This window comes from Tinamus guttatus, unplaced genomic scaffold (genome assembly GCF_059628265.1).
Source record: "Tinamus guttatus ecotype Peru unplaced genomic scaffold, ASM5962826v1 Tinamus_guttatus_pri_ptg000332l, whole genome shotgun sequence".
In the NCBI taxonomy this organism is placed as follows: Eukaryota; Metazoa; Chordata; class Aves; order Tinamiformes; family Tinamidae; genus Tinamus; species Tinamus guttatus.
Window position 1 is genome coordinate 2,219,868 of NW_028288866.1, and position 26,378 is coordinate 2,246,245.

The 26,378-nt window shown below is 44.0% G+C and overlaps 1 protein-coding gene across 1 annotated transcript in view; it reads right to left on the reverse strand.

Annotated features, from left to right (window-relative positions):
* Positions 1-26,378, reverse strand: part of SPEN (spen family transcriptional repressor) — a 62,271-nt gene that overhangs the window by 15,695 nt on the left and 20,198 nt on the right. Inside the window, exons 4-9 of the mRNA XM_088529616.1 lie at positions 9,238-9,398; positions 6,929-7,129; positions 5,977-6,128; positions 3,504-3,629; positions 2,846-2,959; positions 1,535-1,648 (exon numbers count right to left, since the gene is read on the reverse strand). Of these exons, the coding sequence (XP_088385742.1) occupies positions 1,535-1,648; positions 2,846-2,959; positions 3,504-3,629; positions 5,977-6,128; positions 6,929-7,129; positions 9,238-9,398 (868 nt within the window). The remainder of the gene's footprint in view (positions 1-1,534; positions 1,649-2,845; positions 2,960-3,503; positions 3,630-5,976; positions 6,129-6,928; positions 7,130-9,237; positions 9,399-26,378) is intronic.

Consider the following 26,378-nt stretch of genomic DNA (forward strand, 5'->3'; position numbering starts at 1 on the left):
CACATTCAGAGAAAGAAACACCCCAGTTTGACAACATTTCACTGCCTGCTGCAGAAACTGGGAATGGGCACAGCATAGAAAATAGGGGACGATGCCATTTAACAGAAAAATACGAAGCACCTCTCAGGACTGGCTCTTTATCTCCTCAGGAAAAACGACCTTTCTCTCTTAAATGTGCTGCTAAGCTTGGTAAATACATATGGAGCTACAGAACTGCCTTCTTGGGCAGGGACTGGGTTATATTGTTTCAGTTGCAGACTAGGGGCACCCAAAAAGCTTCAGCAAAGCAGCAGGGGAAAAAAATTATTATGGCATTGAGGTGTTTACTACTTTAGCTGCAGTTCTGAAGTGCCCTCGGTCCCCACACGGTGCTCCAGGCAGGGCAGTGTCATTCCCTCGTCCAGGTTCGACACCGTTTGCCTGGGGTTACACACGCAGGGTGCTGGCTGGGAAAGGAACCAGCTCCCTGTTCTCACTGCTCTAAGATTTGCTGTTCCCTAGCCAAGCACGACAGTATTAAGAACGTAATGGCACAGCTGACGCCAAGAATTAAGGATCAAAATGGGTTTATTGCTGTGTATGCCACATAATGCTTTATTTCATCTTTTAATGTTTTATCTCTTTTTTTTTTTTAATCAGTCTTTTGTACAGCCTCAGCAACAGTGCCTGGCTACACGCTCACATGAAGGCTGCTGTTCTTCCAGGGCCGTTATGTAGCAATACCCACAAACATAAGATGCAGAAACCCTGGAACAACTGTCATTTTTATTCAGTTGCATTCTACCAACTCGCTTAGACACCATGCTATAATCAACTCCTTCATGATGGGCATGAAGTCGTTAGGTTAAATACAGGGGAGAAGAGATTCATGCTTGAAATCATTACCCACTCTTTAGGAGAGAAAAAAGAGGAGGAGGAAGGTAACCCAGAGGGGCTGGCAGACACCTCAAGTCCCCAGTTAGTGGGACAGTCATAACAGGTATATGGCCACATTTACCTAAATCCAAGACGACCCCATAAATGCTTAAGCGCTTTTCAAGGATAAAATATCTCTTACCTTTTTTTTTTCCCCCAGAAAGTTCTATTTTTAGTTTTTATCTGTTGCAAGGAAGAAATGGCACACAAGCCACGTGCATATTTGGGTCGCCCTCTGTCAGCTATTCCCCCACTAACGGCCCATGTAACCTTTGGATTTTATATTTCTACTGTGAAAAACCAGAAGGACAAAACTTTGTCTTGGATTTGGGTAAACAGGGTCATCACACGGACACCAACACTCAGGAGCTGAGAGACACAAGTTCAGCGAAATGAACGGCAGAATACGGGAAAAGGCTTTATAAGCAACGGTTCAAGATACCCTAACATCTTGATAAGCCGAGTATATTTTTTAAAAAAATAGTTTAAGCCTTGGAGATCTGGGACGTACATGTCCCTCTACATATTCCTTTTATCTGGCAGTCTGCAAATGCCAGAGTGTGAGGGGTAAGGCCTAAGTACAATTTGTTTCTTAATTTTTGGAGGTCATTCTGCACACCTTAATTTTATTCCCACCGATTTTCCTCCCCTTGGTCTCTTTTACAGCTGCTTGTGCATATTCAATCTCATTGTAGAGAACCAGGGCCATGCCTTTTAAGCGGTCAAACACCACCTGTAAAAAACAAAAAAACAAAACAAAAACCAAATAAGAGCCTCATCCACAGGACTTAATGTCAGTCCCAACAAAATCCTAAGTCATAAGGATACCAGTAAGAAAATAATTTTAGCAAAGTAAAATTTTCCAGGCTTTTCTGATGAGGCATATTGTACTGAAGAGACAATAAAAGGACACGGGACTGCTTTGAATTGTGGATATTGTGGCTTGAGGTATATTATGCCTTTATTTTGTTTTTCTGTATTTTACTTCTTTTTTCCTTTGGTGACTCAGTTTTGTAGTTTCTCTTTATTTCCTTTTTTTAAAAAAAATATTTTTTTTCATTTTTTTGGAAAAATTTCCAATAAGTGTTAGGGGGGAAAAAAGGTAAAGGGAACATTTAATCACAAAATGGAAACAGTTCTGTCATCAGTCTGCAGTACCACTCATCAGCTACTAAATGCTTGATTTGCAAATATCAGCTTCCCTTGGCAACAGCAGCTTACTGTTCAGGAACAACTACAGTGAGGAGTGTCAAAGCTGCAACACAGCCCTCCCCCAAAAAGCCTTATGGAGGCAAGACCTTGATGCTGCAAAGCTTTACCCATGTTGCTTAACTTAAAGCACATCAAGGTCCACCAGAAATACACAGGACAACTCCCATGCTCAGCTTTAAGCACGTGCCTAAGTCTCAGAAGAGCTGCGTAGAGCGGGACTTAGCCACACAAGTTAATGTGTCCCACCAAACAACAGGGGTTTGTTGCACGGCCCTTGACTTGCTCTTTTCTCTGATGTGTCTTTGGTGACGTGACTGTTTTTAAAAAGTCATTTGGGGCGGGTCTTACAAAAAATACAGTTATGTCTAATTATGTAATGAGCATGCATAAACCTCACCACATAATTAGACTGCTGTCTCTATAGTGTTAGTATGGAAATTTTGTTGGGGGAAGAGACTGTACTGCACAAGAGCAACAAACAAGTTCCAAAACTCGTTATCTCGGCTCATTCAAAATATTTCTTTTGAAAAAAACCCAGAAATGACTCCTCTCTGTATTGGACAGCAAAGCTACAGATCCCTGTAGGCCAAATTTACACCCCAGAGAGAATTTCTCTAGCTGAGCTAGAAAGCCCTGGACAGTCGGGGTTGAAAGGACAGGATGTAAAGAGAGGAGGACAGTAACAACTGCAAAGCAGACACCAAAAGCCTTCACCTACCTTTACCACAGGCCCGTATCGGCAGAAGTGTCGTGTTAAATACTGATCCGTAAGGTTGGTTGAAAGCCCATCTAACCACACGCAGTTTGTAGGCATGCTCTTTCCAAAACCCAGCTAAACACAAAAGGGCAAAATTTCCATCAGTACAATTGGCAAGGGTTAAACTGACCAAACAGAGCATGCCTAAGTAAGAATTAGGTGAGGAAAGCTAATCTTTTGTATGGATTTTCTAAAATCGGGCATCTCCCACAGGTGTGAGGCAAAAATCAAACAGCAATTGATAAAAAATAATTTGGTATGCTGAAACAATGTTTGACAATGCTTGGTTTGGGTAGGATTCAAATGCTTCTGGAAAATGATGGATTGACACTGGGGACTAACAGCCTCCGTCACCAAGCATGGATCTTCAAGGACTACTTCTACAGGCCAGGGAGTGGCAGTGTCCAAGTCCTGTCAATCCTTGGCCTTCTTGCTCAGACAACAAAAATGTCCATTAATCCCAATTACAGTGATGACTGAAATCATCTCCCTCTGATCTGACCTACAGCAGAGGCAAAAAAACTCACTTCCATGGCCTAAGCTGACGCAATAAAACTCTAGGACACCATAAGCAAAAATAACAAGGAAAAGGATACAATCCACAGGAGGGTTTCTTTACCTTGAGACGGTTGTTTCCTAGGTATTCCCCATCCATCTTCTTAATTGCTTTACACACGCTTGCAATATCACAGTACTGCAGGAATGCATACTGAGGAACACCATTCACTTTCTTAATATCAATATCCTGAAAAAGAACATAAAAACAAATTGACAGTCAGCAAGAGGCCGAAGACGACGTTCAGCGACATCAACCAGATCTGAACAGACTTCTGGAGCCTCACAGCAAGCCCAGCTTCATCAACGCTTGCTTCACAGAGGATTTAAACATTAGTTGGTAGCTAAAAACTTCACTGTTGTGCTTCAGCTCATTCACGTGGTTAAAGCCAAATCCTTACTGATAAGGGGAAAGCTCTTGGTGACACAGATTTAAAACTCATCCCAAAGAAGTAAGCTTGATCTGATCAACAAACAGGAGCTTTGGTTTGTTGGGATCATGTCAAGAAGAGACAACTCAGGATCAAAGAAATCTAGATGAATTTTCACTCGCCAAGGCTCAAGGGAGAACAACGTGCTCCAAACTAATCCTCCTTTCTGAGCCAAGAGCCAAGCACGGTTTCTCTTCCAAAGAAACTCCATCCATCCTGCTCCTAGAAACAAAAAGCGATGCTGGACTCATCTCCCAAACCAACCTGGCACCAACATGCCAAAGGCAAAAAAAAGATCCTGAACTTCCATCGCTGCCGGAGGCCCATTCAAAAATGAACCCAAGCACTAAAGGTTGAAAAGACCTAATTTTAATCCATTTTAGGAAAAAAAAAAAAAAAAAGAGTGAGCCTGGAGCTGACATTTGGTTAATGTTCAAGCTTAGCACTAGTACTGGCAACCGTACCACAAGTCTCTGAACAAACTCACGATATTATGATTCATTCCAGGCTGAAAATAGAAGGCAGAGCGTTTCGTTTCATTTGCTTAAGCAGCACGCGCTTCCTCTGCGAGCTACGTGCCAGTGCGAGCGCGCTCAGCTACGCAGAATGTTCCAGCGCTGAGGATGGGCTAATTTCATGGTCAATAAATTTAGGGACAAGGCAAGCAGTTTGCTATGGCCTTGCCTGAGCTCTTTAGGTGGGAAAAGAGAAGTAAACAGGGAGGAGATTTACGCTACTACTACATTTCTATAGCCCCAACCTAATGATTTAAGGGGAATGCTAATGGAAGACTAAATTTCCGAGTGCTGAAGTAGTGCAGTTGTGTGCATGGCAAATTATACTTGACCACTGACCCTGGGCAAGCAATTTCTTTTGCCAGGCAAATAAAATGGCACAACTCCACTCATCATCTTCCCCCGGCTTTGGCACCTGAGTTCAGGAGTTTTCATGGCAATTCTGAAAGGCAATTGCCACTGCTAAATTCTGGCCGATGAATGGCATTGAAAATCCATCACTATTTTATGGAAAAATAAGAAATGCAAGACAGTGCGCTGCTACAGATAAGCATCTTTATCAGGACAGCTCAGCTGGTGCAACATCAGAGCAGGGCTGACGCCCCGGCTGCTGTGGGAACTCCTAAATCAGTGGCGACGTCAGGATTACAGCCCAAGAGCTGCCAGAGCATCTTGTTCTAAACTGGATATTTTATATTTGCTCACCTTGCAAAACATGTCCCCAGCGTCCTCCTTTTTGAGGGGAAGCTCATGGGGGGCTTGGGGGACTGATAACTCAGCAGTCATAAATACTGCCAAACAGACCAAGGCCCTGCATGTCCCTAAGCAGCCGCAGCCAGGGGGGGAGCGCTGTACAGAGGTGACGTAGGATGGGCTGTGGGTGCAGACGCTCGGATGTACCCACGGGTGTGTTGGTTCCACCTGCTGTGCACCGTTACTTCGCTTTTCTCAACCCAGATTGGCACAACTCAAGGCAGAGCAGCACGAGCAGAAGGGAGGAAATGACTACAGCACCGTCCGTCTCGCCCAGGGAAGTGAGTCCGGTTAGAAACCAGAATCCTGCCCGTGTCACCACTGCCTCATCTGCTCCCTGCCCTATCCTGCCGTGTTGTTAGGGAACAGACCGTCACAGCGGATGGCTATTTTTCCACGCAGCAACTAAACTCTTTGTTTCAGAAACCGGGGGAAGTTCAGACTTTTATCCAACATGAAAGCCCCACTAAGCATTTGCACGACCAGCCTAACTAGTTACGTTTATTCTGCAAACACGTGGAGGTAACAGAAAATACAATTCTTGTTACAGCTCCTAAGAGTGTGTTTCTATTGCAAAGTCATCTCCTTAATAAAAATGCTCTAAGTTTTCACTGGAAAGGCAGAGAAGAGCTTTAGGGTATATTCTAGCAAGAAAAAATACAATTATGCAAAATATAAAGTTATATATAGGTATGCATATGTGTGTGTGTATACACGTATATATGAATGTTGTGAACAACATTTTGTTTACCACTGCTTACAGCAATTTACAGGTCTGTACAGAAGCAGTAGACAATATTAACTCTAAATACTGAAAAAATGAAATTAAGACATATACCACTATGCCACCAAAGCGCTGAAAGATGTTGCGAAGGTCGTGATAGGTGGTTGTTTTCTCCAGGTTGCCAATGAAGAGAGTTCGTGTTGCTTTTGGGTGAAACTCATCTATCCTTTCATCCAAAGGACGAAACTCGTTCTCGCTTTCTGTTTCTAGAAGCGAAAGAGAGCAAGAAATCTGGAGCACACAGAGGCAGACGTTTTCACGAGGGTTTGGTTCACTTGGGTTTGCAATAACTTGTGATTTTTTCGTTCACAGAGAACATGAACTTTCTATATCACACACTAGCTAATTGCTGGAGAACATAAGCATCCTCATATGAAAAGCAGCTGCATTCTAGCTCTGCTTCTCTAGACATTTATGATTTTGTCAAGTATTGGCGCTTATCAAAAATTCAAATAAAGTTTCATTGTACTTGGGGCACAGTGTGTGGAAAAAACTTACTTTCACAAACCAATCTCTGAACTATTATTTGACGCACAGTGTGAGAACTAAAACCACGAGCTCAATGCTTTCACTTTCACTAGTCATTCAGTTGTGCTGCAGCCTCAAAAATGTTGCCATCTTTAGTCCTTGTAATTAAAAGCCAAGAAAAAAAAAAAAGCCTATGAGCACTCAATGCTATGCTCAGATTATCCACTGGCTTCTGCTTCACTGGGATAGGGAAGGTTACATCGTCTCTTCCCGCGGTTGGAGGACCTCACTGTGTGACAGGATGGCACGTTTCCTACCCTGAGGTTTAGGATTTGAATTCTCTCCCTGTTTGACCTAAGAACATCCACTCTTCCTGCCCTGGAATTTATTCTGGCATATTTCCCAGCTGCTTTAAATTACGTTTCTGCAGCACGGCAGTTTTAATGTTCCTTATTCCTACACTGCCTTGTTTTTTTTTTAATAAAGTGCCAGTGAACGTGTGGTCATGTGCCCAGTTATAAGAACTGATGGGCCTTACCTGGTCCTATCCAGGCTGTTACTTCGATTTGCATGCCAAAGAAAAGTTTTCCTTTGGAGGCATTTAGTGCTTTTTCCTGGTCCTCCTGCTGTCGGAAGAACACCAGTCCATACCGTTCCTCAGAGGCCCCGTGGATCTGCACCGACGTCACCTTTCCGTACTTCTTGAATTCATGGAAAAGTCCATCTTTAAGGCTTGTATCTAAGCCAACAAACAAGTGTTAGCATTAAAATGTATCTCCCAAAAGCTTAACAGAGCCATAAAAGACATGAAGAAGTCTACTCTTCTCTCTGAAAGTTGCCTTCACCCAGCTTCATCTGAACCTCAATGTTCCCAGAACCTTTATTGTAAAAAGCTGTGTAAAAAGCTTCCAACTCACCCTTCTGTATTATCTTGTTATTTAAAGCCAAGAAATTACCTTTTACATGGCAAAAACTGATGGAGTATACTTATTATTCCTAAGATACACCCCCTTTATGATGATGACGAATAGGTAGTCACTAATAATCCCACAATTGAAAGCAGAGCTCGTGCACAGAGCAGCTCTGCAAAGCTAAGACGAAGCACCTGGAATGGAAATCAGAAGTACATGGGATTTGTGTCAGTCAGTTTGGAAAGGGAACTGGGCGTGCAGCCGTCAGACTGTGCAAACTGACTCATGATCACACGATCTGCCTTGTATCTCTGAGCACCTCCTCAGGTGTCACTTCAAGGATTACTACAGAAAAACAAATCCGTAGAAGTTTATTAACACATGCTACTCCGAAAGCTAACAAATAGTGTTTTAACTCAGCCAGTGCCTTCATACGTATGAATTAATTTGTGTTTTGTTTTCCCAAATGACCCGATGCTCTTTCTTCCACAGGATCTCTACCTTATTCAGCGCTGAAAAGAGGGTCATCTGAACTCCTTGGTGAGCAGTTCTCTGCATGATTTAGCATGCACTACTCAAATATTATTGTGAATATGCTTAAGGGTGCTACACAGTACTTAATGCTGTAATGGAACTCCCTAATATTTTCATGCTGCATGAAAAGAGAAACCTAAGCACGGTGAGAATAAATGGTCAAAACTAAGTGAAAAATTTGAGATGCGTCTGTTTTTTCTCTCCAGAAAAAATCCCCGTTACTGTTTCAAAGCACCAGTTCCAGTAGCTAGAGTGCTCTAGCCAAGGGACTTGCAAAAAATTTGCACAGATGGTCACTAATTAAGCAATTTTCCCACCATCTCCCAAGAAGGGAGGCAGAAGCAGAGCTCGGAGCAAATCTTCAGAGGCCGCACGCCTGGCCCAAGAGGCAATCCCGTGATCCCCTTAAGCCCCTGCCTCATTTAACACACACCCCGCAGCTTCTGCAACGTGAATGCGGGTCACGGAGGGTGTTATCATTCCCGTTCCCTCCAAGAGCACCATCCATTCGCTGCGCTGGATGATACTAGGTTTCCTCCCCAAGGCTGATCTCATCTCCTAACGTCGACTCATTAGAAGCCCAAAGCTGCCCTCAAGTTTCTTCTCCCCACTGCTTTCTACATTAATAAGCTTCCTTCCATTCTCCTCTGTGTTGCCATCAACAACAGGGCATTTTTAAGACTCCCATAATGTAGCCAGACCTGCATTTTTCCTTCCTAGGGATGAAAAAAGCCCTTTGTCAAACACAAACGCAACCTCCTCCCCAGTGCCAATTCCAGTGTCCCAACAGTGCACGTGGCAGTTTCCCAACAAAATGCCTACAGATTTATGTAGGGAAAAGGGCAGTATTTTTCTCTAACCTTACTGGTGCAAAACTATGATGAGGTGGACAGCCAAGAGAAAAAAAAATGTGGAAAAGTTCTGTTTGGACCAAAGAAGTTTGGTAACATTCTAAGAACCCAGAACCAGGAGGGGAGTTTTACCACAACCTCTAGGATCTGCCCGTGATTCCGGTTCTCTTTTGGGGATGCAGGAAGTTAAACCTCTACACTAAAACTGGAAGACTCTCCTTCCTCTGACCTGGGAAACTCCTAAGATAAACTCAGTGATGAGACCTACAACTCCGAAGTCTCCCAAATAAACTTTCATTCAAAACTTCAGTCTTCCCTAAGTAATCTGATGATTGTATTATGTTTTTCATGGCAGCAATTCCACTGAAGTCAAGTTCCATAAAAGATGGCTCCAACTGCACTCATGTTTTCCTCTTCAGCATAGAAAAGGCTTAAAACACTGCACACATTTGATATCAAAGGTGTACAAGAAATCAGTCTCTAACCTCCTTCCTCTTTCCTTTTTTCCCTTTCTGGCATGGAAAAGGGACCGTTTTTGCAAGGGTATTTACCTGTTGAGCGAACTGGAAGATTTTGAACCTTGATCCCAAAACTTTTGCGGGGTTCATCTTTCTCCAGAGATGGAAGCAGCTGGGATGCAGGCGCTGGAACTGCCGTCGACTGGACTGACCGTGCCGGGGACTCGTCGCTCGAGCTGCTGCTGGAGTCGCTGCTGCAAAAGGCAGGAAGGAAACAAGGGATCAGCGCAAAGAGATGCAGAGCAACCCCGAGGCCGGATGATTCAGAATCAGCCTGCAATTATTTTCTTGAAAAATCCTCAGAGGAGATGGTCAAGGAAAGAAAATGCCTAAAATGTCAGCTGGATCCTGTTACATTCCCTGACAACGGAGGGGGTTTAATTCAGTGTAATGCTGCGTTTTAGCAGCTTAGGAGTCAGCAGGGGGGAAGGAAGGCTGGGAAAGCACTGCGAGGGCATCGCGGGATGCGGGGTCCCTGCAATCCCTCTCGCACCCGATGGGAATGTCACAGGGCTCACGGTGCCACTGTCGATCCAAAGCACAGGCCCCAGCTTCTCTCTAATGCTTCTTACACTTCTTTTTCTTAAAAAAAAACTAATAACAAAAAAAAATGGTACTCCTAAGGAACTGATAGCAAAAGCCAATGTTTCTTGTGAGAAAACCACAGTAAGTCTTTCTTTTTGGTCCAAAACTGCAGAATAAACCTAGATAGAGGCATCTGAACCAGCAAATGCTGCTTGCAGCCTTGGGGGTTGCTTTGCCAAAGCTTAAGAACACACAGAGCAACCCAAAGCACCTGCCCGTTGGGGCTGCTGCCTCCAGCACACACTGATGCTCTCCCTGCACCAGGGGGGCCGTGGGACACTTTGGGGGGTTATTTTGCCTCACATTAGCCCAGAGATGCTCCTTCTCTGTTGAAGGGCCAGGGTTTTCTAAAGAAATTTGGCTGTGATTTTAATCTGGAGTTCGAAACACTGTGGGCAAAGTTGCCCCAGGCATGAAAATAACCCCACTGGTTTGAAACGGGCTGCTTTTTAAATGACTCATATAGGAAACAAAGAACAGAAGTTGATATATAAATATATTCATATATATGAATCCTAAATTGTTGTATGGACTTTTATACTCCCTCTTTACACTGACCCACCTAAATCTTTCCATTCTGCCCTCAGGGAACGGCTCTGTCCCTGTTATGTCTAGAGGCGCAGAAGGGCAGGTGAGCTCCATAAACGTCCAAAGCCAACCCAAGGACACAAAACCACAGAAAAACACCACGAAAAACCACGGAAGGCAAAAAAGTCAAAATACACTGATAGGAAACATGGGAAAGGCCTCCTCCCAGTCTCCTCCTCTTACTACAACCTCCTTTTCCACCTGGCCCTTAATTCCTGTTGCCACTGAGGCTTCTTCCCACCTTCCTCCTCTAGGGACAGGATTTTCATCCTGAAAATAATCTCCAAAACGAATCAAGGCTTCAGGTTTTCCCCACTCCCTTTGAAACCGCCCAAAACACCTTTCTGAGCTTCAACAATCCTCTGCCCTTTCCTCTTTCTGTTTTAAGACCTTCGTGGGTCTTAACACTCTGTAGAAAGATCAACTATGTTATTTCCTAAGACATCTTAAATATTCTTTTTTAAAGACTGTAGATCTTTCAGCAAATAGCAGCACTGGATTTATATTTAAGTGGAGCTTTAAAATGGGAATGAACTTTTTGGGGTTTTTTTTTTGCATTTTTATAAGGAGGCTTAAAACACGGACCGTGTTATTAAAATCATGGCTTTCTCCTAGGGGAAACATGGTGATCTTCAAGTGACACCATGAGACGTTCTTGTAATGAACCACGTGTCCTTGTAACAAACCACACGCATCTGTGAAACGAAAGCCTGGTAAGACAACAGATTCAATAACAGAATAAGAAATAAGAGTTGGATTTCTACATAAGAGAAATGTTCCAAAGTTCAAGCCTTGATGTTCTGGGAGCAGGAGGACAGAGTCGGTCATCAGAGCTGGACTGCTGCAGCACGCAGCAGCATCCCAATGCAGCATCTGATAGTTTCAAGCAGAAATACAAGACCTCCTTTTAAACCACCCATGTTTTAAATATACCCCAAAATGGAAAGGTGTAAACTGGACACACCAGGACACATTCCTGGCGCCTTAAAATGAAAATACGGCTTTTCCCTTTCCGGTAAGTGATTTGGAAAACAACTACCCTCTGCCAAATCTTAAAAAAGAAATTATTAGAAATCCCTCTAGCAAAATCTGTTTAAGGGCAGAAGCTTATACAGCTTTTAGAGAAAAAAAAAAAAAAAGTTTGGAAAGATGGGGAAATTTTAGCGCAGGAGGAGAATGGACAGCTCTGATCAAGCGCCTTGACAGTATTTCAGGTAACCCAGAGGTCTCCAGACCTGTGCACGAGGCCTGCGGCAGGATGGCACGAAGGAGATGGCTTTAATTCATTAGCCCCTTTTGCTGGCATGTCCAAAGGAAGAGGCTGGTGCTGATTTTTTCCAGGCGCAGCGTGTGCTCTGGCAACCAGCCTTTTCCCAAACGGGAAAACCTGCTCTCCAACATCCATGTAAACTCCCTGGAGCAGGATGCCAACAGGCAGGAAAATTAAAAAAAAAAAAAAAATCCCCTGAGCCATCACAAGACGCACACGTTTCATAGAAAGGGAGTGTTCTGGGAATCTATTTTATTTTTTAAAATATTAATTTTAGCCTCTTTTCATATTTTTGCAGGTTCCCTGTGCCAATTCGTTAAGTTTTAACATGGAAGTATTTTAGGTTCCCACTGCTCTAAGTTGCTTCCACTGCAAAAACCCTTTGAAAAAATCCTTATTTGCTTCACATGCAGCTGCCTGGTGCTTTCAAAGTAACTAAGATACGCACGCCCTTCATCACAAACACTGTTATCTACACCCAATTAATCAATATGAAATCTATTAACAATCCAATCAGGAGCTTTATTCACAAGGGGACGTCCCCCGGCGGTCGAAGTGCAAGAATCCAGCAATGGGATCCAGAGCGTAAAACGGAGCCTCCAAATACGTCTGTAAGATAATTCCATAATTCCCCCTCCGCGCTTTGCACTGGGCAGACGGTGTTGCAAGCCCCACCAGCAGATACTGCATTCGCATGGTCCCTGTTTGCACAGAAATGGCTCATTTTGAAGAGCTGCGGTTCTCGGCGCTGCTGACCGGCTCCACCGTTCTGCTCTGTTCAGGCAGGGGAAACCAATGAAAGCGCCTGAGAAAAGGAACCCAAGCGAGCGGGGCTCTTTGTTCCCCGGCAAAACGAGATGAAAGACACTGCGAAGCAGCCAGCGCCACAGGAAACCCGCTGCCTTCTGGCACACGTGTGCTGAATCAAGGGGCCTCACGACCCGGCCTTACCCTTTTAATATATATTTTTTATTATTTTTGCAGTTTTAAAATGCGGCATTTCTGTCCATTGAATTTGGAGCCGTGAGTCAGCTGTAATTCCAGTGAATACCCTTCCTAACAGCAGCCAGGAAATGCTGCACCATGCACCTAAATAAAGCAAGGCAGGAGGAATAACACGCTCTGTGAGCTGCCCAGATGCAGATTTTAAACATGAGTCCCCCCGTAGAGCAAGTCCAAAGAAGAAGCAAGCGAAAATCATTTATTTTTCATCATTTTGCAGGGCATGCCAAATTTTAACAGAAAAAAGAAAAAAAAAAAAAAAGACTTTTTACTGGCTTCCTTTCAAACGTGCTTAACTGGAACTGTTAAACGAGCTGCTTTTCTTCTTCCTTTTTTTTTTTTTTTTAACATATTCAGGGATGCTTTTTTTTCCTCCCAACAAAATGAATTGGGAACTCTGTCTAGATCAGCTCTGATTCAATACACTGTCAAAATACTCTTGAAGTAAAGATTATCTCCTAGGAAGCTCTACCGAGGACGAGGGGACAAGGCTCCCTCAGCAGGAATCCTGGATGACGGCAGGTTATTCACACAGTTGATGTCAGCAAATGATTCCCAAGTTGAGGCAGGGAATCCAAAGCTAACGGGGGGTAATCTCCAAACGGAAATAGCATGAACCTTTTCTTTCCTCCTTGTTCCCTTTCCATGTCAGAGTTAAGTCATGGGAGACGATCTGGATGCAAAAAAATATCAGCTGTAAATACCAACTAACAGCAGTGCTGCACAGTCTCATCAGGTCTACCCAGAGGAGACAAATGCTCCTGATATTCCTGATACAGTCACTACTGAAAACAACCTGCCAGTTGGATTCCTTGGACCTAACTCCAGAAGAAAACGGTGACAGAAGATTGGTTGAAGTATCCCAAAAGCAAAAGTACATCGCTTGGGGAAAAAAAAAATGTTAAAATGTTATTGCCAATCAATGTGGAGCAAAAGTGTGATGACAGATGTCAAAAACAGATAAAAATACATCTTTAAAATGTTCCATACTCCAGCTACAGATTAAAGGAAGCTCGATACAGATCATGAAGCACTTCTCTCACTGAAAAAATACACACCAAAGTAATCCATGTACAGGTACATAATAGGCTGCTATCTTCGTAGTATCCCTGCAAAATGCACAAATCTAAAATACGCACCATGGATTACTCCCATCCTCCAGGTAGGTGCAGTATCTATGGGGCTACACACCCCGAGAATGGCCAAACCCCCCTTATTTTCTTAAGAAAAGCCAAAGCAAGGTGACAATTCGGAGTTGCGCGAGGAGATAATTTTGCATCTGCAGAGGTAAATATAGCCTTTTTTTTCTTTCTAGCTCAAAGGAGCTGCTGCAGCTGAAGGGAACGATAGCCAAGAATGGAGTCAACCAACTCGAGCTTATCTGCTTTGAGATCTGCAATGGCACAAGCTGTTACCAGGTTTTGCAGACTGCTCGGTCCATAGCCGTGTGTCACGGAGAGGCTGAATCTCACTTTCCTGTCTTGCAAAAGCTGTTGCTTTAACACACACACGAGCACGGGAACAGAGCAGCTCCACCTGACGTAGGTGCAGCCACCCTGTGCCCACAACCCTGCTCACTCGGTACCTTGGGCTCCAGCCCGAAAGCGCTCCGGGATGCAACCGCGCGACGTCCCCGGCATCGCTCCGAGCCATGGCAAAGCTGCCACCCGAGGAAACTTTGCTTTGCCGATGTCACGCGTGTCCTGGGGAGCGTTTAAAGACAAACAGCTATGAGAAAACTTGCAAGGGGCAGGGGGAAATTGAAGCAACCCTGCCGCAGGTTAGTGGGAAACAGGAAAATCAGCGCATGGCAAACGAGGACGCGGCTGCCTCCGAGGAAAGGAACCCTCACACAGACCTGTGCAACACCAGAAAACCCGCCAAGCTCCTTCCCTTACCTTTTTGTGCCTCACCAAACTCTGAGAGTTAATAAATTTCAGAGTGGGAAGGAATCCGTAATCTTGAAGAAATTGTGTTTAAAGGCCATGGGAAAATAACACAACTATGAGGACATGGTTACTCTGCATGTTTTGGGTGGCTGAGTAACAACACCTTCACTGAATTCTACCAGTAAGGTTTTAAGATAGTCTTCAAGTCGTATTTACTGCGTTTCCAACCCAAATCTGATGTCTTATTAAAATCTCATTTCCACTTCACTGACAGGGGCCAGATGAGTATCTCATTTTAGTTATTTTATTATTGCATCTAAATGACACCTGAACTTCAATGTGAAGCTGAAACTAGTCATGGAAAAGCCCAACACGTTGCTAAGACAGACAGACAACCACTATGAAAAGTTTCGCGTGCCCAGAGCCTCATTTCCCTGAAGTCCTGTGCTCTGGAAGTTTCAAGGCAGCTTCGGGGGTTCTAATTCCTCACTGTAACTAAATACCCCATCAAGAGGGTAAATCAAACGCACATATGAATCCATGTCTGGCTGCTATGGACTCTGCCCAAGCCAGGCACTGTTACTACCTGGCATCATGACCTGTGCATGTATAACTCGGTCGTTACGATGACCTAAGTACAGTCAAGGATAAAAACCTCTCTCACCTGGAAAAAGTTTATGGTTAAGAATATGTCAGCTTATCTATTTAGCAAACAGCCTGATCAGCAATCGCAACTACTGCTGAGAAGACGCTGCCTTTGCCCTCTGCTCCCTGCACCGCGAGGTCAAAGAGATGGCAGGGCTGGGATCAAACTTAGAGCCCTTGGCACGTTGCTCGAGTTCCCTGAGCGACCTTTCCAAAGCGACGGATATTTCTGGGGAACACGAGGCCTGCCAAGAGTCGTGACGCTGCAAAGGCTGAGGAGGAGGCGCCTTCGGAGCACGCAGGGAACAGGACGGCCACGGAGGCCTCGGGGTGCAGCGCGGCGCCAGCTCCTCGGCACCGCTCTCCCACGGTGACATCTCCACCAAGCAAAGCCAGGAGGAGAAAAGGGCTGGGTGTGAGAACGCAGCACCCCAGAGAGCCTCTCCATTCATCACTGGTCCCTTCACAGCGGGAAGACCGGCCACCACTGAGCATCCCCCTGCAAGCACTTGTGTGCCTCCGTAAGAGGCACGGCGATTGGGAAAGGACCGCGGAGCTCTCCTATAAGTTGAGTTTAATGCAGATGTTTTCATCTAACTTTGCCATCTGATCCAACCACATTTGAGAATACCCGCAAGTAATGGACATGGTCTTCAACTATTTCTTTTTTTTCTTAAACCATTCCCACTGCTTCTCCAGTGCCTCCTCAAAGCCAGGTAAAACTCGCCCCTCCGCCAGCCGGGAAGCCCCAGCCCAGTCACGTGGAGCGCTGTGGCAATCCTCCCGTGGAAGAGTCTGCCCGGTTAGACGCCTCTACCGCAGCGTTCACCCTAGAGTAAAAATCGCTTATGACCTTTGGCTATAATTACCAAAATCCAGTGAAATTAATCTAAATTAATATTTTGCAACTGACAGTTTGGAGCCTATGAGCTCTTCAGAAAAGCATTTTTAGGTCCACGTTGTTGCGAGGCAGGTGTGCATTATGGGTGGAAAAATAAGGCATGGAGAGGCCAAGAGCTTCACCGAAGATTGTTCCATGAAGCGCAACGGAGGAACGGCCTGAGAAACTCGATCCCGCTGCTCGCCAAAGCCCAGATCTTCACGAAACACCGAGAGAGCAAAGTTTAAGGACAGTCTCCTGTGAAACAACCACCTGGCCTCCACAAAAGGATCTGCCAAGCATCCTTAAAATACTGATAATAATAAACCTAGGCAGTTTAAAACGCAACTGCTGCGGTTTCCAAGCACACTGCTGTATGTTCACTCGAAGACTAAGCAGCAGCTTTCACCTTAGGAGCCCCGTCAAGTGCTTTCCTGGAAGTCAACACTTCTTGTGGCAATTTTAAAGCCACGGAGCCTTAACGATGTTGCCATCGACAAGCACGTCACTTATCTAGAAGCACTGCATGTTCTTCTTTCTGAGAAAGGTTTTTCTTTCGGAGACATTAAATCCAGAAAGGCGATGGGCCTGGTTCACCCGTGGGTTATTGCAGTCTTGCGCACGCATCTGAAGAGCTTCCCAAGGCAAAACTGCCGACAGCTCACGGCAAACCAGCCTGCTGAATGAATTCTGCTCAAGCTTCCAGCACTCGACAGGTTTCCTAAGAGCAGCCCACCTTGCTGTTCGGACAGCCTGGCACTGTGTCCATGCCCTGCTTTCACCCGCCAGCTCGGGCTTGTCACCATCTGGTCTCGGAATACCCTGCAAAACGCGACCCTCTGCCCGTGGGGAGGCCGCCCGGTCGGGCCGTCGCTCGCAACTGCCCTTCGCTGGGACCCGCAGCGGTTTCGAAACGTTGCTGTTCTCTCTCACAAGCAAACGGAATTGTTCTTCAGATGGGAGCTGCAGCAAAGCCCATGCCAAGACACACAGCTGGTAAACACTGCCTCCCAAGTCCAATTCGGAGCAGGCAAAGCTTAATATAGAAATCCCATTTATGGCAGATAACGCTGCGCGGCAGCTCAGCATTCCCAAAAACGCTTGTCCTTGTCCCAGCGGCTCCAACAGGGAAGTAGAACAGCACTACATCTACATCACAACTGGAAACACATACGTGCATTAAGGAGGTTTTAGAAGCAAGATCTCTATTATAACCTCACACCTTAAAACGACTTTCAAAGAAATGTTAGCTAGTCCTAAGGCCAGGAAAAATTTGGAGGCTCTTTTTAGGCTTGGTTTGAGTAGTTTTAGCAACTGAAGGAAGTACCCAGTGCTCATGAGGTACCTAAGTCCTGCATAAACCTGCTCTTCTCCTGTAAAGGACTGCTTAAAATGCAAGGCCTGGCCGATGACAACAGCATTTCTGTGATCTCCACTGGGGCATGATAGAGAAGGCATTTGATGATGAGTTATATATTAACGATTAACTTGCCGTTTAAAAATGCAAAGAGCAGATGGAGCTCTTGGCTCTGACAGGGAATTATTTCATTTTATGCCTACGTGAAAATAAAAATACAATGAATAAAGTAGAATTTGCAGCGCAATTTCACACAGACAGAAATACTAATATTTAAGCCAAGGGAATTTAGAAAAAGGTGGCAAGCATTGTATACAAAAGGTGAAGTACTCTGCTCCATTTTAAATAAAGAATTGTTATGGAAATTGTGGAAATCTTTATGTTTTTTAAGCAGCAATGCAGAATGCCAGCCTTAAAAATACAAAAAAGCAAAAATCCTGTTGTCTGGCAGGAACATCCTCTTAAATGTCAGAAAGAAGAACATTTTGTAATCTAATTTGGTAATTCGTTATGATCTCTAAGTGGTTTGGGAGCCCGGGGCTCATGCAAGGATGGTTTTTGTTGATGAATTTTGTCCATTTTTGTTGTCCATGAAGATATAGGACGTGCTCCCTTAAAGGAGGAGGATTAGGAGTGTCCTGTTGCATTAACCGCGTATGCAGCAAGGTGGAGGATGTGGAGACAGGCAGGGAAATGTGCAAGTTATCCAGGGCTGGATAGGGAAGAGCAGCGCGAGGCAACACGGCCAGGACGCTGGGGGCGACAGCGTGGAAACCCTTCAGCCTTCCCAAGGGATTGCCCTGGGAAAAGCCTGCACATCCCACCTGCTGCAGGGCTGAGGGCTCCTGTGCAACAGGCTGGAAAACCTCCAGACTGTCACACAAAATATAGGCACTGCACATGCTCTGTTAACTTAGCTTTTTCCTTCCCCTCCCCCCATAGAAATACCATGATTTTTCAAAAGGAAGAGGGAAAAAACAAACAAACCCATTCAGCATACCTACTTCCTAAATAATTGCTAGATAGGATCTCCTCCTCCCTGTAACAGTACAACTAAGTGATTCCTCACTTCCTTCCACCTCAAAACAAACAAATAAATAAAAAAAAAAAGAACACTTCCAGTCACCATTTAGGCAGTAAAACACCAAGTAGCACTGGAGGCCTTCAGGGTATTCCCTGTTAGGGAAAAGAAGTATGGACTGAGCACTGCGTAGGTTTGGGAGGAACCGAAATCGCAGGGAACTGAGGGCTTCCCCTCTTGGACTGCTGGTCTTCGCCCGTCACCCAACAGGACCCGCAGTCACAAACACGTCGGGGAGGGAGGAACTTGAGGTGGCAGCGCAGAGAGGACGGCGCAGCGTGGGGACCGGAGCTCCCGCCCCGAAGGAGGTGTCGGTGACACTCGGAGGAGGTGTTGGTGACACTCGGAGGTCCAACCTGCGGCCGCGGGGCACTTTGCATCTCTCAAGCCAACCCAGCTGGGAGCCAGTTGAGCCCCGGGGACGCTCTGCACTCTTGGGAGTTCAGTTTTGCAAGGACAGCAGTACCTTTTTCTTCCCATGTTCTCACACAAGCCTTTAGCATTTTGTACTCTCAACAGATGGCGGAAAATGAACTAAGACGGCAAATATTCTTACTGCTTGTGTCTGCTTCATATGCGCCGTAATTATTCTTTTTTTTAGAATATTTGATGACTTTTCTGTATTTTTCTCCAGGTATAAAAACACTTAACGATTGTTTCTAGGCATCTGGGGAAGAAATGATGAGACACTGAAAGGATTCTCCAAAAGGTACCATTGCTACCAGGCTACATTCTAACTGTCTGCTAATCGAGATAATCACCTCAAGTTAAATAAAGCAACTGAACTTGAAACATTTTCCAAAGAGAAGTATTTGGAAGGCTTCAAAGTGCCACATTTCGCTTTTCCAAACTGGAGAGAGGAACTTGTGGCTGGGGGCAGGACGATGTTTGCTTTCTTGGAAAGCCAACAGGTATCAGAAACAGCAATATCTGGTTTCCCAAATACTCCTTTGCAGGACTCTTAAGACTACAGAACCATTCATCAAGTGTTATTCCTTAATTGCACGCACATTAAAAAGGGTAATTCTGTTCTCTTATTTGTTAAGCACTTAAAAATACAAGGTTTTCAATAACCTACACATTTTTATAAATATGACATGTACATAGTATGCGGCACCCTCTCTTTTCTTCTGGAAACTCATCTTTTGCTTCTCTTCAGCACAAGAGGCCATCATGGTTTCAACATTAAAAAATTAGGAGTATGTCCTGGCATGTATGTAAACAGTTTCCCCTTTATACAGCTCTGAAGCCCTTCACGTTACCTCTAAGACAGTGATTTTCCACTTGCCAATGTGCTGCCTTCTCTGCTCAAAATGGCACCACCAGCTGACCAGGGGGGTTTGCAGGCTGATATCTAATCGCTCCCTAAGAAGCTTTCACGCCTAATACCTTGATGCCATCATTAGTCATTTCGGCACTCGCAAAGTTGCAGACGGATCAAGTTAAGGACAAACCTAAGCGCACTGTATATAAATTCTCCCTCTTTTTCTTATTTGTTCCTTCACATGAATATTTGTTAGAAATTACTACAGCATGTGTGATTTCCGAGCTCATGGCAACAGGGATCCTCTCGACTCCCTCTTGGTGCCTGCAGCTCAGGCATCTCTGTACGGGTTGTCCAGATCCTCCTCCATGACCAACCGCGATGAGCAGGCACTTCTAGACCAAGATCGCTCTGTTTTAGTGATGAATCACATTCTAGATCTACTTCTAAGAAAAACAAACTAGACTAGCAGCATGGCAGAAGGTACCGAACACTGCAGAGAAATCTCGCTTCACGATTTCCCCGTTTCATTTTTTTTTCCTTTTCCCTGGCGGGATTTTGGGTTCTCCTTGCTGTCTCCATCAGGAGAGGAGAACGGAAGGCAGCTTTCTTCCTGCCCTCAGGAATGCTTCGGGCTAAGCCTCGCTTTGCAAGTCAACACGGGCAGCTTCGGCTTCCCTGACCTCAGCTAGTTCTTGCCTTCCCTCTGCTGACTTGGGATGATGAAGCAAAATATTTGGAAGAAAATCAAAGCCTTTAGAAAGAAAAAAAAAATGACCATTTGCCTAACACAAAACATGCAACTCCAAATCCGAGCCTGATCCACCGAGGAAAGCAGGTCTCCCTCCGGCTACGAGGCGTGTTGGGGCAGAAGGGGTTTAGTTGCTGTTGCCATTGTCCAGGGCCAAGAATTAATTACTATTTTGGGGGTTACCACAGCGACAGCAGCCTATAAACTGCAGAAAATCCCTCCACCCTCCCAGCAGCTGCTCATGCGAACAAATCCGCACTTAAAACAAGACACCTAACCGGACTGTGCTGCCTTTAAGGTTTTTATTAATACAAAATAATGTTAAAAAGCGGGGGGGAGGGGGAAGAGAGCAGCATGGTGAATGCAGAACCCGGCCGCTGCAGATCGCGGCGGTGCCGCCTCTGAGGCGACAACACGGAGCTAACGGTCCCCGTTCCGCACCGTTTAGTCGGGGGCCGCGGGCGCGCGCGGGGGGCGGCGCGCGGCGGGAGGCCCCGCCCCGGGGCGGGGCGCCGCCGGGCCCAGCCGGCTCGGGCCGGCTCAAACCGGTTCTGGAGACACAAACAAGGCCGGCCCGCCCCGCGCTGAGGCGGCGGCTGCTCGCGCAGGGGGGCGGCGGGGGCTGCCGTGTCCATCCCCCGTTGAAGCTGAGCTTTAAAACCGCGGCGGACGGTGAGGCTATTCCTCCTCCCCCACCGCCCGGCTTCCAGAGGAAAAACATCGCTTTATTTCCCGATTTCTCCAATTCGGCAGCGCACGGTGGCCGCGCTGTTGCGCCGTCACCATTATAACGCCTGCGATGCCACTGGAGGGACATCGGGCAACCCGCAGCGGCAGATTTTCAGAGAGAGATTAAAAAAAAAAAAAAAACCCTCTTATGCAAGGCACATTTCTAACAGATGACACTAGGAGTATACGGATGAGGTAATGCCGCGCTGCACCTCCCCCGGCCTCTCGGTCAACACTTCCCTGCACTCCACATGGGTGTTATTTCAGAAGGGGAGAAATATTTTATCTTCCTCATAAAGTGAAATGACTAAATTGAGCCTTTGCTGTTTTTTTTCTCCTGAAGGGAGGGCATACGAAATTCAGTCCTCAATTGCAAGGAGACCTTAGATACTGAGAGAAAAAAATAAACCCTGTATTTTTCCATAGGCAGCTTAGGGATCATTCTGTATAAATCACAAACGTGCACATACATAATTCACATACAGCCCTTTTGAAAACCTTTTTCTTTCTTTTTTAAAGGCAGGAAGGGAGGGAGGGCTTGCTGGTTTTCGTATTTTCGTCTCGTCAAAGCAAAAATATCTTCTCTCCATCTAAAGATTTTTTTTTCCCTGCCTGTACTCGATTTCAAGAAACTTGATCTACTCCCAAGGGTAACATTTTTTTAAGAGGATGGTCTGGGTTATATTTAGATGAGCCTCAGCACAGGCTCAGGCACACACGAACAGGAATAAGAAGGAACAAAGTGAAAATGCCAGACGGTAACACAGAGGAGAGAAAAAAAAACTATTTGAGCTAGCTGGATTTTTTAATTTTCCTTTCCGTAATTCACCTTTCCCTTTACAGATCAAAACATCAAAGCACCACACAGCTTTATGGGAACAAAAGGTAAAGACGAGATGTTTCACCTGACTCTTAAGCAGGATTTGCCAGTGCCAGTAACTGAAAAAGAGGCTTCCTACTCTGGGTGTTTTTTCCCTAGCCCAGTTCACTTTCCCATGCAAACAGGAAAATGCTCACCATTAAAGCTGGGTAACCTTTTGTTCTGTAGAGAGAAATTAAAACTATTCAGGGGATTCCTACATGGCATTTTCAGTGCACAATGTATATGGAATTATTCAATGTTAACAAAGACTACCTCGCGGTATTACAAAGCTGCATTGCACCTAGTTCTTTGCTTTTTTTTGTTTAACTCTTCCTCAGCACAGGTATCTCTCGGCTCACTCAAAAACCCCAAATCCCATCTGAAGTCAGTGATTCATTGCTTGCTGTCAGACAAACTGAGAGGAAAAAGGAGAGATAAAGACAATGGTAGGGAAAGGTCTGCATTATGTAATGAAACTAAAATCATTATTTTCTACTTTCGCTTCAGTTGTTTAAACACGCTCAAGAAACCCCCCATAAAATAAACTGGAAGATTTTGCTGAACCTGCTTTTCTCCCATCATTAAAATTCTCTTGGCAGTATTTTCCTTCAGTTTATGTCAATATTAAGACACCTAAATAAGACAAGCACATAACTTCTTACTTCTGCAACCCATATCTTGATCTAGAAAGGATTTAGTCACAGACAAATCTAAAATGACTAAAAAAAAAATCACATTTTTTTTCTATAAAAACTCTGCCCATTTGTGATTATAATTTGAGAACAGCATGTCAGTTACCAAAACAGTCAATTTTCGACTTGTACATGTCCAATTTTTTACCATAGCTTTAATTCAGCACTACAAGAACTACCAGATCCTCCTAAATCCTGATGCAAACAGTTAATTTGCATCTATGCTGAATTTGCTTTTATAATTCTATCAAAGCCACTGTTTTCATTACAAACCAGAAGTAATTACCCAGCTAACAGTAAAGCAGTATCCTCCAACATACTAGATCTCAGACAACTGAATAAGCACTCTTAAAAGAAAGGAAAAGGTCGCTTGTCCGTAAACTTACTGACGCGCACACACACATGCAGAATCCACACTTTAACAAGCCACCTAGAAAGCCCTTCCACCTATAGGAAATGAAATACTTTTGCCAGGGTTTTTGTAAAGAAGTCTAAATCCCATTTCAACAAGGCACTTCGACATACGCCCAGCTTTTAGGAGGAAAATGTCCCCCTGCTGTCAATGCCATGTGATTCAACATTCTGCTGCAGCAAAGCTTTAAAAATAATAACTAACACATGGAACAGTAATACATGTGCAAAGCCACTTGACATGACAAAGCCAAAAAAAAAATGCACAGAACAATTTTTTGTATAGCTCATTACAAAACCTCTACAAGCAGCCTAGAAAAGAACAATTTCTATCAAAAAAAAGTGGGGGGGGGGGGGCGGGGGGGGAGGAGTTGTATGTTTTCAGTAGGTTGGGCAGGACAAAAACAAAATCTGTTTTACTTCCTATGGGATTACATAGTTTAATGCAGAGTCTGTTTCTTCCATGACACAGTACAAAAAAAAATCTTGCTAATATGCCATTTATGGTGCACAACAGAATGTAAAAATTGAAGCTTCTGGTAACAATAAATGCAAATACAATTTCCTCGCCCCCCTTTTTTTCCCTAGTTCAAGGAGGGAAAATAAATCCCCAAGCCCTCTTCTCCATAACGTAATGAACCAGAAGCACCAAGAGAAACCTCACATGAGAAAACACTGAAACGCAAGCCCCAATTCTCAAATCCATATGGGTCACTCTTGCTGCAACATTTGAAGAAGCGACTCCCATGGATGGTTTTTGATGCATCTGACCCCTGCAAACAACTCCTGAGAGGCCACAAAGGGGACAAACAGAAATAGTGCTACAAAAATAACACTACACAACAGTCAAAGCTGTTGAGATTTCTAGAAAGGCCTACAGGTACATTCTTTTTTTTTCTTCTTCTGAAGTGGTTCACATATCAAAAAAGATTTAAAGCTGTGCTTCAGAGAATATGGTTTATGTTCACTGTGTTCTTTTTGGTCTTATCTTCTAAATTACTCTTTTGCAGTTCCCATTACAAATCCCTTATAAAGGCAACTGAATATACATTTAAAATGAAGCTTGGCTGAGATCAAGTGCGACAAAGCACAAACCTTTATGAAATGAAGGCTTTGTTCGTTTTCTAAAACAATCTGCTGAGCATCATTCCACACATTATTGTCCAGAAAAAAAAAACCCACCTCCATTTAATGAAAGTCGTATCTAGCTTACACAGCTCTTTGAAAGCCACAACACAAAGAATAAAGCCGACGTTTTTCATTTATCAACTTTCTGCTCGTTGTTTCCCAGCACCTATAGAACGGTGCCAAACAGACAATTTCTCCCAAGCCGCCTCTCACCAGCAGTAAAGTTTCTGCAGCACAAATTCGGGCATTAGTTATTCCAGATAAACACCGTTCAAAACATGAAAAGCATACAGAATTGGTAAATAATTCCAGAGATGACACAACCAGAATATATTACAGTCCAGGGTAGGGCCGTGCAAACAAATTTCTGCCTGGTCTGGGAACGTGAAAACTTCCCGCGCACCAACCGCTGCTTTGTACATCAACACCAGCCCGCAACTCCCACAGGGCAAGAGCTGTTTGTGAGCTTTCGTTTTTACCTTGTGACAACCTGTCTCTGAGCATTCCTGCTCCTCTCCTTCACAGAATAATAAATGAATTGGAAAAAAATGCAGAAACAAACCACACACCTGCACTCCTCAACTCAGAGCGGCAGCTCGAGCACATACGTTACTACAAACGCTGCATAGCTACTACATTGCAGCTTTTACTCTAAAATAAGGTTAAATTGCACAAGCAAGGAACTAAATATAAAGTTTTCATACACACACATATACATGAAGCTTCCACTTTGTTCAGAATTTACTAAACAAGCAATTACGGGTATTTCCATCACCGAATTCAAAGTGTGCAACAAAACAAACGAAAAAGTCCACTTATATTTTAAAACGCACCAAGTGCAAGGAATTTTGCTTTACAGGGTAAAGATATGGTTAAATGTTTATTACTGTCTGAATCATAGATTATAGACATGTAAAAACTCTTCTCTGATCCTTCAAAATTGAAGATATTATCCACTACATTCTATTTGAAATTACTGTATTAATAAGAAAAAAAGTTTATTTCCCTACTCCTTCCACAGTATCATCTATTTTTCTTTGCAACATCTAGAAATTGACAAGAAAATGAGATGCAAAAAGCATAGCAAACATTGCTTATCTTCTGATTAAATCTTAAACTTTGTTCCAGCAGCGTGTTTAGTTCAGAACAGTATTTCATCCCAATTGGACATCCCAAGAATGATATTCTATCAATCATACAAGTTTTTTAGGCTTCCTTCTGTCTTTTTTTTTCCAACGAGCAGAGAAGCATCTGACACATTTTATTGCTTGAGGTTTTTAAAATCTTAAATGTAACCAGGCCATCTTACATTTCGTCTTTTCTACCTTTCTTGGAGACCTCTGACAGTCTCAGAAGTTTTGTAAGCTTTGCCACAATTTAACTTCTAAAAAGTTAAATCTTTTGACAATAGGTTGTCTTAATCCGTTAAGGTCTCACTGAAAGAGAGGTCTTAGAAATAAACTGGTTTTTAAAGCAATATGAGTCCTCTCAAATGCTCTAGAGGTGTCCATCTTTTCACCAGCTCTCCAACCAAGAGAGGAACTGGATTTCTAAATCTGGGAGAAGAAAACAATAATTAAAGAAGGAAGCGAATCCCTGCAAAGTTCTTTAGACATGTGGGGAAAAAAAATCAGGAAAAAAAAAGAGAGAAGAAACCTGTTTCCCAGCCTTCATCTCTGCACACTCCACTCAGCGTCAACCCAACTAGCTCTTGTTGTCCAAGATCCAGCAGTCAAGGTTTTTATAAGAATAATTATTTTCATGAGACAATTACCAGTGTCAAAATCTCATTCAAAGTGATAATCAAACACTCAATATTTATTACAGCAATATACTTATTTAAAGACTAGTTTTGGCTTTAAAAAGCAACTGGTAGGAAGAGGAAATGTTTCCAACTCTAGAAACCTTTCTTGAGAACAGAGCTCTTCACCAAATAGAGCATAAAATATCTACAGGCACAATAATTCCTTGGTTTCCACCCTTAGGGTAGGTTTGCTATTAAAAAAAAACAACTGAGTGGTTTGACAAGAGTATTGAAAT